The following is a 14,544-nucleotide window of genomic DNA, read 5'->3' as shown; positions in this document are numbered from 1 at the left end:
TTGATCAATTAGTTTAGAATTTATGAATGAAGTTTAAGACAACTTAGTAGTATTTCTGGTAACAACTACATTCCATTCAGGGTCACAGACAAATGTCACAGAGCAGGAGGAAAGAAGCTGCAATGAAGTCATGAAGATACTCAACAATAAAGATCAGATCCCAAATCAAGGAAAAACGGGAATTCTACAACATCGCAAGGATTTACTGTCTCCCAGTCACCTAAGCCATTGTTTATTTTACAAGGGAGATCATGAATACAAAAAATAATCAGGAACAAATTTATATATGACTACTAGTAAACAGTAATGTAGGATGGCTTCTCTTCCCAGTCTTGAGGCAAGTATTTGCTGCTGCTGTTCACCCTGTCTTTCACAAAATACTGTTGCAGTTACCAAAGGCCTTTGGTTTCTTAGTAATGTACAATCTTAATTTATCTTTTTTTCCTTGAATAGGAGAGCTGGTTTTATGGACATATGCTTTTTTTTTTTTTTTTTTTTTCAGACATCATATTCCTCTGTTGTGGATAAAGGTAAGATATCTTTACTTTGTAATGTTACATGCCCCAGCAGACTGGCAGCATGGCTCATGTTTTGCAGTTCGTAATGCTGAGAATTAAAGATAGACCTCTCACATTTGATTTTGTTCCTTATAAAAAATTCTCAAAATTCAATCCTTCAAAATGGAAATAAATGGATTCTTTTAAATTTATTTTAAAAAACTTTACTGGGCTTAGCCTTTCTTCATTCAAAGAGTATTGCCTCTCTTTTCTTCTGAGACCCTACCAATTAAATCAGAACAATACGCGGTATAAAGACGGGATTTATACCCTCACCAGATCAGTTCTTTGGAAAAAAACTGCAGTCTTGGCTCTTCCTGGGACCACATTTTCCTCCAGTGAACCTCGCTAACATTTGCAATGACAGATATCTTTTCTATGGTAAAAATAAATTTGACAATTCTAAGCACTGGATAAAGGTAAGTAGACAGGACCAACTCTTGTTCTGCAACACACCCGAACAGGAGGATAACCTTTCCTAGTAGAAGGTTTCCTATAAAGAACAAGCCTCCTTTTGTTCTACTACGGAAACAACACAGCCGAGGACAGTAACACAAAGGGAAGATCAGCAGATTTCCAGTGTGAAATCATTCATTTTGAGCCAAATCTCTAGCCTTAGAATAAGTGATTTGGCTCTTGAGTTATCAGAAATCAAGTAATGTCTTCTAATTGCTCAGAAAAATACTAGAAGTGTTTTCTCTCTTTCTGATTAACAGTCTAACAGACTAACTAAAGGCTTCTATTTTACAAGTGATCATAAATTTTACGCGTGCCCTGAAACACTACCATTCTTAATGATGCAACACGAGAAGCTTAAAGTGGCACTTTCACGCATGTCAAAGTAAACTAAGCTTCTGCCAACGGTCATACCATTAAGTACTTTCTTTCATACAATCTCTTTCTCCTTTATATTTAAGAATATTCACACATTCTCTATTCCAAGTTTAAGAAGTGGAAGATAACCAAATGGGAGCAAAATGGAGAAAATAAATTCAAAACAAAACAGATAAAGTATCTTGCATAAAACAAATATAATGGAAAAAAAAGAACAGTTTTCAGAAACTATTACATTTTCACTATTTTTCAGTGGATGTTCATATGATCTCTCATATCTACTGATTCATGGAAAATGACTCAAGGATTTTTCCAGTAGCATGGGAAATTGGGTTATAGGGAACTATCACTATTAATGCAGGTACTCTGAGGCAATTAAGAATGGGAAGCATGCAATGTTGAAAGAGTTTGATATGAGAAAAGGTATGGCAAGAGATTAGACCACTCACTTCTTATACTGCATATGACCTATCATAACTCTCAAGGCATGTCAGAGAACGAAACAATGCAGTGGCCCAAGTATTAAAATGTTTGCTGCTTCTCCTTCCAGTGCCAAATGCCCCTAGCAACAGTAATGCTTTAAACGTTTAATGCAGACTTTCTTTTTTTTGTGGATTTTATGAAGTATTCAATAGTTGTTTGTGTTTCAGTTTTGGAAGTTTATTTGAACTTTGACCTTTCCACATGAAGAGTATTTCAGGCATCTTAACCACAGAGCCTAAGTTTTTCATGCAAAGTTTTGCCCTTGAAACAATAATAATACAACAAAGCCTGAAACCCAGAGTTTTAACTCATAGTTGACAGGCTGTATAAACTTGGTATGTCAGAAAAGTACAGCTATTTCAAAGAAAATGCGGTTTATTTTAGTGTAATGTTAACAATACTACTAACATTTTTAAAAAATGCAGAAGAGTGTTTATATGACACTATTAATCTAATGTTTTCTAAAGGAGCATATACGTACAATTCAAATCAAAACAGTGTTAATATTTGTTATTATACTTTAGACGTAACATAGCGACAAAATCACAGGCTAAAAAACCAGAATCCTGTGAAAATATGGCAACATGTTTTACTGATAGGTATTCCTCTGAAACAGCTGTTCAGATTTCCTGACTTGAGGTCCTTCTCACAAAAAACCTATTTCTGGCACACTAGAAATTTCCTTACTGAGAGTACTCTGAAATACTGAAGAGGCGTTTCAAAGCACTTTGCTAGTTTCCAAAATTAATACTCTCAATCCTACCTTCAGATTCTGAGAAAGATACCCAAACTGTAAATCAGGTTCTTTTCTTCATAAACTAACAAACCCATGTTGCCAAAATAGAGAACAAAAGCTATCAGGTAGATGCATTTATACTCCTTCTCATACATCAAAAGCCAAGAAAAGCCCCTTTCACCTAAACTGCTTCACTGCTTTTAATTTCACTACAACTTAACAGTAGCCATTTTTTCCCTTTTTTAAAATAGATTCTGAACTGAATTTCCTGAAAAGGGCATGAAAGATAGTAATACTCAGAACATAAAAACGGCTTGGCTTCATGAGGCCTTAAAGTCAAGTTCCTAATCCTCCAAGAAATCAGCTTCCACGTGCATAAAACTTATCAGCCTCACTCTGCACATTAAAAAATAGTACCTGGAGCATCCTGATGATTGCTGGTCACAAAACAGACAACGCCCTGGGACGGTGGACTTTTTAAGCCTCCAGTGACAGTGTCTTTTATATGCAACTTGTTTTCCCCTACAGCTTAACAAATTCAATTGGATCTGCAATTCAATACTACAGAGCAGAGTTTAGATCAGAATGCAATTTTCTTCAGATGCCCTGGGCAAATACTCACTTACTTGACTCTTAAACAGGTTTAGCAGCAAGTAAGAAAATTTTGCAATTGTAACCAAAAATGGTATAGAGGACTAAGGAAGAGAGAAAACCAGAGGTGGATAGATATCATGGACATGAACTACGCAGATAAACTACGCACTGGGTAAAAGGTTATGTCTTTTCTCCTCCTTCACAGAATCTCAGTCTCCAATATAGACTATATAAAAGACTTCCATTACAATTAAAAATAACAACCAGTAGATAAAAAGTGAAGCTAAAATAACTACTCAATGCTGATTCTCCACACAGCTATTTCATTATCTAACGAAGATTACTGTTAGATCAAATTCCACCATCACAGTTTACAAAACCATGTCCTAAAATACCTTATTAGCATTGTATACATAAAAGTGAAGCTCTCTCAGAAAATACAAACCTAACTGAAAAACTTTCAGTAATTTATGGCAAGTTGTAGTAACAAGCTGGCCCAACTTTACTACCTCTGAGGCCAGACCTAACTTTTAACAGACTATTAGAGGGTGTGTAAAATAAAAAAGTTACGTAACGTTCCAGTTGATGAGAAAACAGTTGAAAACACGCCCAACATTTTCCTGCTAGGTAGTCTGATTTTTTTATACAACATATTTACCTTAGTTAGTAAACATAAACAAAAAAGCAAATAAAATTTATGTCACTATTACGTTAAACAGTATTCACCGGATATCCTTTATGTATGAAAGCCAGCACTGCTTGAATTTCACTTACAATTTTTAGATCAGCAAAACAAGTAGTCCACAATAGTTGACTTTTGCCTGTGTGCATGAGGTAAATGAGATGCTGCTCATTTTGGACTAAATATGTTTCCCTGATCAACATGCAAAGCTATTTCAAATAAACTGCACAACTAGGGAGTAAAACTTTATTCTTGTCATCTAGTCAGCAACTGAACTGAATGAGAAGCTGAACCCAGGTGCAACTGTCTTAAGAGTCTTGTAATTACTCAAACAAATCCTCTGATTCTTGAAGCCTGCCCTAAGCAATGTAGTCTTTAGCAGATGACCCCTCTAGAAAATCATCTTCCACAGTATCTAACATAGTATTTTGCAGTCTTGTTAGAAATGGTGCAGGGATAGAATCTGCTAGAGTATGAAATACTTCCAGAATATAAATGCATTGTACGATCAGGATGCAAACTCCTCCTTCCTGTTTTTGGTGGGGGTTTTTTTGGTGGTTTGGTTTTTGGTTTTTTTTACAAAATATGGTTGTCATGCCAACAGTTACAGAACAGCAGGCTGCAGCGACAGCTAGTGATGAAGCCCATTTGTGCCTTACAGCTTCCCTGGGAGGCTGCTATTGAATTACAGGTTGTTCAGGGCAGCAGCACAATCTCACTAAACACCAAGTTCGTCCATAGGTTTGCCTTCTGCACTTATTTTGTCTCCTGCTTCCAAACTGAGGTACTTGACCTCCTAGCAAGGAGAGAGCTGACATACTTGTTCAGTATATGTGCATGTAAACAGACCTTGAGGTGTAAGGCAGATCCTCTGGGGATTTGCCATGACCTTAACAAGACTCTTCATTGTTGGGTGTATAAGCAGAGGGGTCGGGGTCTCACTGAAAAGGAGCAGGTAGCTGATCTCCACAGTCTGAGTTGTGGCTGCTGACTGAGTCAAAACTCCTCAGAAAAGAAGAGATCTAGTGAACCTCCCCAAGACACATAAAGAAAAAGAAACAACTGAGGACTGGATATTGATATTATGAAACCAACTTATTGGTGAGAAATGCAGTTTTACTCCAGAGAATATACTCCATGAGAACATAGCTATAAAGCTGTAACAGCGGCCGCAGCAAAAGAAAAAATGAGGGGTATCCCTTGCTGCTGGTAAATAAATTTCATTCTTCTGTAACACTACAACAAAAATAGAACTATCTATAGTTACCTTTGGAGAGTGGCATGATACAGAACATGGGTAAAAGGGTGTCTTATAAATTAAAGTTCCATTCTTAATTCAGAACTTACTGGCTCTTTTATTTTTTCCAGTTTTACTGATATAAGTAGTTCACGGCATCCAAGTTAACAGGAAATGATTTCATGCAACATGCACAACACTGTTACCTTACAAGTTATAGTGACAAAGCCACAGGATACAAATGCTTATAAATGATCTACCGCAATTTTATATGTTTATATAGTTAAAGATTCCCTTGAAAATGTTGTACAAGATTATTATTGCTTTTTGTACAATCTTCCAGAGATGTCATTACAGAAAAAGACAAACACTGAAATTCTCAAAGACGACATAAAAGTGATGGTGGTGGGAGATGAATGAATGAGTATGACAAAGAACTCTATTTTACAGACTTACACACACAAAAGAGGATCATGAAAAAACTCAGAAAACTTGACTTAGATTTCAGGATCCACACAATGGAGAGGAGTTTTTATTCTGAACCTATATAAGTGATGTTACATTATAAATATAATCCCTCTGAATAAAGAGTCTAAAAAGTATTAGTAGTTCCTACACTTACATTTGTTTCAACACACTCTCAAGTCCACCTGAAAACCTAAGTTAAAATAGGTATACAATAGTCACAGTAGTGACTGCAACGCATTGTGAAGCAATCTGACTTAGCTTTAACTCAGCTAATTTGAGAATATGCTTAACAACTCAATAGGGAGGAGGAGGGAGACTCATTTTTCTCAACAGAATAACAAGCCATGTTGAAAAAGTGGTAGTATATGTACCATCTAGACTAGCAAGGTTTCTGACTTGGCCTCACACAACAGTCTCAGAAGCAAGCAATTAAAGTAATTACTATCAAGTAAAGGGAGAACTGGTACGAAATTGTTTTCAGAATAGTCCTTAATGGCTCTTATCAAATGGTCCAGTGCTTCTCAGTGTTTTTAGTGTCTTTAGGAAGACAGAATAGAAAGTATGGCTACCAAATCTAAAATCATTCAACAAGGGCATATGCTAAATTGTCTTACTAGGAAGGAAAGATTGACTATACAAAACATGAGTCTGAAAAAGTGGCCAGGAGGTAGATCCACAGAAGAGGATTAAGGGCTTATACTGGATCAAAAATTTAACACGAGTCAATATCTTTATTGTTAAGAAAATGAAATACGGGATCGGAGGTTTAAGTATCCTAGAAGTTATGCAAAAGAACTCATCCTCTTTATTCAAATGAGGCTGCAGCTGAAATTTTGATGTCTAGCTTTTCACCAAACTTGCAGAAAGATGCCAGGCACATGTAGAACAGCTAGGGGAAATCAGTGAAAACAATCAAGAGATCTAGAAAACAGGAACTATGGTAAAAGACTGAATGAGCAGTGGTTGGTTACCTTACAAACTGACTGCACAGGGAAACAACTCTTCTATAACATAAAGAAACGTAAAAAAAAGAAAGGTAGCAGCCAGTTCTGCATGACCAGAGTGATTAGAACAAGAAGTAGTTGGTTGAAAATCCAACAAGAAAATTCAGATAAAATATAAGGGAAAGCCAAACAGTTAAATATATTCCTCTTTGGACTTCTAAATTCACTGCTTGGGAAGGCTTTGGAGAACAGATGAGATGAATACTATAAATGACACAGAACTGGCTGATTGGATTATTTTTTTAGGGCTGCCATGTTTGACAGTAAAGCACTTAACACAGATATCAGAGCCAACTCAAGACACAAAACATACAAGCTGAAGCTAATTTCTATGTTGCCATAAGCAGCGTATGCCATCATCAAAAATAATTAGCTTAAAATTATCTTGAGTAGATGTACACTGCACTGTAGGAAAGGGTAAATGTTCGAGAATATGGACAGGAGTTTATGTTTCTAGGTTTTTCTTCTCTACTGACTACTTGAAAATGTCAAGTATTAAACTCCTGTAGTTTCATAAACTTGCTTAGATTTACAGCTGATGTATAATTCAAACTTTGCTACCCTAAGCTTTACACCCAGCAGTAGAATCTGGATTAGCTCTTGGCACAGTATTGCGCAATGCACTCTCACAAATACCATATTTGTACAGAAGTAGGTAAGACTTCTACCTATCTTCAGCAAATTATACACAAAACCTACACAGTATATTCATGTTGGCATTAAGTCTGTAATTATTCCATGACAAAACTCACTCTGTCAAACCATGTAGACTAGTTTTGCACATACAATAATATCTATATGTTTTGGAAATCATAACATCAGATTTCCTGGTTTGAAAAGACTTACCAACAATCAATCCTGACTTACTACCCCTGTTACTACCATTCTGAAAAGGCACGTGCATTAGAATTCATTAGATGTATTTCACAGAAGAATGGCAAGAATCCTCAAGTACAACAAAATCACAGATTTGGTGTGGATTAAGTTTAGAATCTTTACTTTCAGATCTTAAATTGTTGTATCATTTATCAAGGGTTTTGAACTCAGTAGAGCCAAGAAATGCTCAGGACTTGGAAATGAAACAGCATGAGAGAAAGAAGACTTGCATGGAATTTTCCAAATTCTTAAAAGGGTTAAATTCAAGTATTTAAAAAAAAATAAAATTAAGCTTCTGTAGCAAAGAAAGCTGTAATATACACTGATCACTGGTCTTCTCTGCTGAAAAAGAATTCTTCATGTATCTTAAAGATGACAACTATGAAAGTATCTAAAGACGTAAAAAATATGTCAAGATTCACAGCAATAGAATAGTTGCAATAGAAAGCCATCATAGTCCTGATTCAACATTTGCTAACACTGATACAAGTTTCAGCAATGCAGCTTAAAACTTACTTCTGCCTTCAACACAGCAGCAAAACCTGGATAATAAGGATACCCAGGCCTAAACTACTACATTGTGCTCTCTCTGGTGCAACTGTGCAGTCTTCAAAAAGAAAAAAATCCCACCACAAATGAATAAATTTCAATTGTAAAAAAAAGGGACAACCTACCCGCAGCCATTGTTTCTCTGTGAGAGCATCACTGTAGTCCACATCCCTGCGTTGACGAGATCCTCTCCCGAATATTTTCTCTTCTTCTTCTTCACACGTAAGCCTTTCAACTTCAGCATCATCCTTAATAATCCAGGATGGTAATTCATCCTCCTCCATCAAGCGGGGCTTACGCTTGGGGTTTCTGGCATCCTCCCTGCGACGGTCCATGTCCATGCGCTGCAATGGCAGTTGGTAAAGCATAAAACAGTTTTAAGGGCAAATATTAAGTGAACCATGGAAATTCCTGGCTATCTAATGATACTTGAAACTTTAAACCAAATCCTTCACAGGTATTTCTCTTCCATGATACTTCTAAATACTTCTAAAATGCAACAATAAAAAGAAGAAGCTACATTAGATGGTTGATTTTCAGTCAATAACTAGCTTTTACTGAAGTGACAGAGACAATACAGCAGGTGAGTGATACAAAGCAGATCACAACAATACTGTTGTGTTGTGTTGATTAAACAACTTTCTTCCTTTTTTTGCACAGGTTTGATGGTTTCTTTGTATTCATAAATGTGATCTGCAAATACTAATCATTCCTTGAGAACATCCCCATAAGGTGTTATTATTATATAACTAAAAAGAATAACTGAAAACACACTAGTTTTGTGAGCCTTAATACCAGAAGAAGAAAATTTAAAAGCTGGTATTAGAAAAAAGGAATCAAGAAAGAGCATTAAGAAATTCAGACAAAAGCTTGCCTACACAGTGCCAGAAAGCCAACATGCTTAAACCACTGAATTTTTCCTGATCTTACTGCTGTACTAGGCAAAAATCAAAACACATACAAAAATATCACATAAGATTAGGTAAAGTGTTAAGAGTATTAGAAGGTAATGTTAAGACTTTAAGCTGAAATTGAAATAATCACATAAATTAATTTCAAGTGTGGTAAGCAATTACCTCAGAAAACAGATATGGGTACTCAGGACACATTCCCATGACCTACTGTAGACGCATCAGTGAGGTGCTTTATAATCCTCCTGGGGAAGCATCCACCTCTCTCTATTGACTATACACTGACCTAGACTCTTATGTTCCTATGAATCTCATTTGCATTTTTTTAAGTAGCCCAAATCAGATAATATGAATAGCCTTTTCAAATAGGCCACTGGTTGGTAAGCAGAGAAGACAAACAGGTGGCCACCAAGCATTTAATTTTCATATTTGAAAAACTGACATAAATAGACTAGCACCAGAATTGGCCGTAGCATCAGAACAAGCTACTGCTTTGGCCAGTAAACATTTGTAAAAAGCATTGTCAATTATGTGTAAACCCTTCCCTTGTGTGCATGATGCTGCACTTACGCAGGATGCCAACTAGACATATCATCCTTTTACACCCCTAGCCAAGACACAGACATGCATAAATTCAGAGGTATTATCTGTCTAGAGGGGCAGATCAAATCCAGCCAAAATTACTAACTGAGGCTTAATGATGGCACTGTTTAATATGTTGAATCTTGTCTCATCTTGGCACTTCTCAAATACAAGCATTCCCAAAATATTACCGCAGGCACGGCATCTTACAAGTAGTCTTCATCATCTTGTCTGTGCCCTATCTGGTTTATAAACTCAGTGAAAAGCAGAAAATAAGATGTGTGTCTTCAGTCTGCAGGTCCAAGTAGATTCAAGAAGCAACTATAAACACTAGCCCTTAGTTTTTTACAGCAGACTTAACATATTTCACCTTTTAAAGAACATCTCATTCAATCTGAATTTCAAAAAATGTCTCATGCAAGCCAGACATGTGGCTTGATTTATTGCTAACTTGGCAACCAGCAAGATGCACTGAGAAAAGGCCCAAACAGGATAGATGGGATAGATTTCCCTATTATTTAGCAAAGAACTTCAGTGAAGTCAGGGACATCATTTTATAATGACATTCAGTATATAAAGTGAACACTGAAACTTCATTTTTTCCCCTGATGACCATGTTTCTATTGCTAAGACAAGGATTGAACACTAAGGGAGTATATTTTAATAGCTGTTTTCTGAAATAAAAATGCTTGGGAAGGAAGATTAAAGATACTCTGAGTTAATCTGAGATGTAAGAGAGAACAAACAGCCATTTTTAGAATACTACTCAAACCACTTCTATCTGGTCCTATCTTCCTGTCTTACCAAAATATGTATTTCCAAACCAGATCTACCTTATTTTACTGTAACTAATAAAATAATTGTATTTACACTGTCCTCAATGAGGTCTAAATGCTGGAAATAAAAAAGTCCTATGCTACCGATGCTTACACATAAGTGAGGAACTTAAGCGTTGGCACACTCAAGGTCTAAAACTGCCAGTTTAGAAAAAACGTAGAGCACTGCTGTCCTGTGAACTGTAAATGGTTTTCTTCAACTTTCCAAATTATAACTAAAATAGGGCTTAAAAAAACCACCCAAGCCACTCAGTGTATAACAGGTAATGTATACACTCAGTTGCTGCTATATTGCCACTTTGAATCCAAGGAGATAAACTGTATTACCACAACTAGAGTACTGGCACCCATTTTGGTGAGAGGGCTTTCTGGAGAGGCCACTTTTTCACTTGAATGGCAGTTATTACATCAGGAATCTTTATTTAAGTAAATATGATTCAAAATAACTTAAATTTCCAGGAAGAGTAACACTTGTTGAAGCACACTGTTATGAATGACAAGAGTTGTACAGATCACATTAGAAAACACTCACAGAAAAGTTTGTGTTTCAAATTTTTTTACTACATGATGAAGTGCCATCATTTGCAATGAATGGAAAAGTAGGACAGTGTGAGGTTTGAGGCTATCTAGAGTTTTTACCTATTATTATATATATGGAGCCTCTAAAACTCTGGGGAACAAAGTCCACTTGTATACATCCTCTTTCTGAACAGTGTATTTAGCTCTACACCTATATCTCAGGATCTATGCCAAAGAATACCTCTAACCTGAAAAGTGACCACAGAACAGCTTCTCAAGGAACTGAAGCGCTCTCTTGCCTGTTGTTTTGGAACTGCTTACTTTAAATATGCAAAATACATGCTTCTACACCTCAAAGCCTAGTTAAATGAGCAAACCAAACCACCTTTTTCTTTGATATTACAGTTTGCTGAATTCTGATTACAACTGCACAACCTTAAGAGACGAAATTAGGTGGCACAGGTATCATTGAAGTAAGGAGAACACAAACCTATCTTTGTGCTCTTTATCCACCTATGTAAGACCAAAAATATTGATAAAAAGACAAACAACCCTGACTGCCATATTTATTTTTCAGGCTTTTCTTTTATAATTAAACAGTTTACTAAAATGAAACCCAGAATTTTTATTAACAATTAAAATTATTTCTTAGCCATATTTAACTTCACTGTTTCTATACCAAGAATTTTCAGACTCCAGGCTTTCAAAGCATGTTAGCTTTGCATCTTCAAATTTTTATTACCTACTACCAACTCTCCCTTACAAACTTTCAAGTAAATTAATATGAAAAACATAAATTCAGCCCACATAGTGCTAAAACTGTCTTCACTCTATGCCCCTCAACTGTTTTACTCAATGGCTGTTAATAGCCTTCAAACGTAATCCAAAAAGATGAAGTTGTAGAAATTTCCTGCAAACAGACATAAATTCATCAGCTACTTTGAATCCATGTTCTTTCCTTCTGGATCTGAAGGAGAAGTACTGAGCAGCTTTTTCCAGTAGCAAATCTGCTTTCACAGAACTCAGGATACCTTCAGCCAATAATTTTGCTGAAATTACTCCTTTTGAATTTTGGATCAAATGGCCACCTCTTGGTTTCTGTCATGTAAATCTCCTTATACCCAAATCACTGAAGGAAAGATTAAAGACAGGTGTCTGTAAGCACTTATTTTCTGTGCAGCCTAGCTTTAGCGATTTCAGTTCTTCTTAAATAGCATTAAATGAAACTTAGCACAAAAGGAATAAACTGGCAAGTCAGCACTGACAAAAGGCATGGCCGTGTGGGGGAATATGGTCTTTGCCAACTGTGCACCTGAACAACTGTCACTTATGTAAAAAGTGCCCCTGCACACTTGTGTAACAGTGAAGTTTTACAAACAAATCCTTCAACAGAAGACGGTGAGGGATTAAAAACCTGTGGTCCTATCAATGGCTGTTTCTGTGGATACCACCTGATACACATTCATCCATGCACATACAAGTGTCTGTCTTGTTCCACCTTGCAGAACAAAGCAGTCTCTGTAGAATTAGACGGGATCGTGCTTTACTTTCAGTACTTAAGCATTCTCCTGCTGCTGTGTCAGTGACTCTCAAAGGTCCTCCAGCAATCCTCACATTGTACACACAATAAAAGGCCAAGAGCCATGCCAACACTGACATTTTAGTAATTATGCCACTGTTGTGGCAGCACTAAAAAAAGGGAAGTACTAATAAAAATGAGTTGTTTGCATTTGAACCACTGTCACTAGTTCTACGTCAGTAACTGTTCAACAGCTGTAGCAGAAGAGATGCAGCTAACTGGGCCCTTGACAAAACCATTAGTAAACCCCAGCTAAACAGCACTGTCAGTCTACTAATTTACTATCTTGTTAAGTTCCTGTAGCTGTCCTTGCCAATATCATAGCCCAAAAGTTGGAAGAAATTTTGAAAAATACAAGTATATTGTAGAATTAGCAAGCCAAACTCTGACTATCAATTTTGCACTGTAAATTTCTCAGGTCGTGCCAGACTCTTCCACCAGATTGGCACTGTTGCACTATACTGTCCACAAGGATCTCTGAAGTCTTTCTCTCATGTGAGGAACTCTGCATTTAAGTAAACTATTCTTATTTCCTCAGATAAACGATGCAAGTAAATAAAGCCTATTCCTCTAACAAAGTTTTCCAAAATTTGAATGACAAAAGGTTAAGCCCTTTATTAAAAACACTAGATAAGATATTCTACTTATGATCGTATCATCCTTACCATAAAGAGATCAAATTCCTCCTCACGTCGAGCAATCATCTGATTCAGAGTCTCATCATCAGGAACTTCATCTTCCTCCTAGTTACACAGACGGATGAAGGTATTAGAAAGAAGCTACATATAGCTTGAAGTAACAGCCTCCATCAGGTCAGTGTTGAACTGATCCTCCTTCTGTCACGACACGTGTGAAACCCTCAAAATGAAACTAAAAGTTTTAAAGTGTTCAGCGATTCAGAAGAAATGCAGAGTAGACATAATTAGAGAGATGATTGGGACTTACTACCACCTTCATAAATTGAGAATGAGGAAATGAGCAAATACGCAACCAGGAAATTTTGGGTTGTGGTTTTCCTGGGTCAGAAGCACAGTTAGTGCTTCAGTTAAAATATATGCATTTCCGTTCTGCTCTTCTACAGTACTCCCTCAGAAATACCATTCTGCATTACAAGGTTTGCATTGCTGTCAAAGCAAGGAGAACGAAAAAGTCCTGGTTAAAAGAAAAAAATTAAACATGTCATTATACTAAAAAAAAACTCCTGCTGAATCCCTCTTTCTCTTGACTATTATCTGCTTACAAATTGAGACGTGAACCTCTGACTTCAGACAAAAGAAATTCTTTCATAAAAACACTAATAGTCCTTGGAAAAACAATTTAAAACTGTAGAATTCAACTGAAAATCTTAAAGATGAACACCTACAATACCCATTTTAACACAATCAGAGTCCACAATGTTCAGTTTCCCTCTCTGAATTCTTTTGAAAGCACATGGCATTTAAAATCTTACAACAGATTGATCGAAACAGTAAAACTACAGACTGGTTCCTACATAGGGCTAACTAAACCTACATTACAGTATGCTGCACACTTTTTCATGAAAGCTCATGTTTTGTACTCAGTGAAATGGGAGTACAGAATGCTGCATATAGCACCCAAAACCCTAACAATCTGTAGCTTTTTTTTTTTTCCCCAGAAATAAACAGAAAAGGCCTTTATCTGTATCCACACATCTTGTTTTCCCTTCACTGGCAAAATTCCTAGACCTCAGAAAAAAATACGGTTCTTATTAATGCAATTCCCAATGAACACCTCTATACCTTAATGTACATATAATTTAAATTTTGACATGAAAAAATCAAGTGTGAAAATGACAGAGAGGTGGCTGTTCTCATTTCTAGTTGGTGCTCCTTCAGCATTCAAGAAAAGGAAGTTAGTTAGTTATAGACACATGAGAAAAAAAACAGTACAGATCCCTTCTTTTAAGATCAGTAAAGAATGTGACCGTCACGAAGGTTTCACATGCTTCCCATCATCACAAACAGAGCAATTTGTGACCTGAAAATAGTAAGGGATCTCACAGCAGAAGCTATAACAACAGTGTCTGCATCATCTGTGGTTAGTCTGAATAATCCTGTTGCCAACCGGGTAGGCTTG

At 36.5% G+C, this 14,544-nt stretch overlaps 1 protein-coding gene across 9 annotated transcripts in view; it reads right to left on the bottom strand.

Moving 5' to 3' along the window:
* Window positions 1-14,544, bottom strand: part of SMARCA2 (SWI/SNF related, matrix associated, actin dependent regulator of chromatin, subfamily a, member 2) — a 120,557-nt gene that overhangs the window by 26,330 nt on the left and 79,683 nt on the right. For all 9 annotated transcript variants that reach the window (XM_054809018.1, XM_054809024.1, XM_054809023.1 and 6 more), the window contains 2 exons: window positions 13,113-13,190; window positions 8,146-8,364 (listed from right to left, as the gene is read on the bottom strand). In XM_054809018.1, coding sequence (XP_054664993.1) covers window positions 8,146-8,364; window positions 13,113-13,190 — 297 coding nt within the window. The remainder of the gene's footprint in view (window positions 1-8,145; window positions 8,365-13,112; window positions 13,191-14,544) is intronic.

Source organism: Grus americana, chromosome Z (genome assembly GCF_028858705.1).
Source record: "Grus americana isolate bGruAme1 chromosome Z, bGruAme1.mat, whole genome shotgun sequence".
NCBI classification, from domain to species: domain Eukaryota; kingdom Metazoa; phylum Chordata; class Aves; order Gruiformes; family Gruidae; genus Grus; species Grus americana.
The sequence above is the reverse complement of the archived record's forward strand: the minus strand, read 5'-3'. Positions and strand labels throughout refer to the sequence as shown.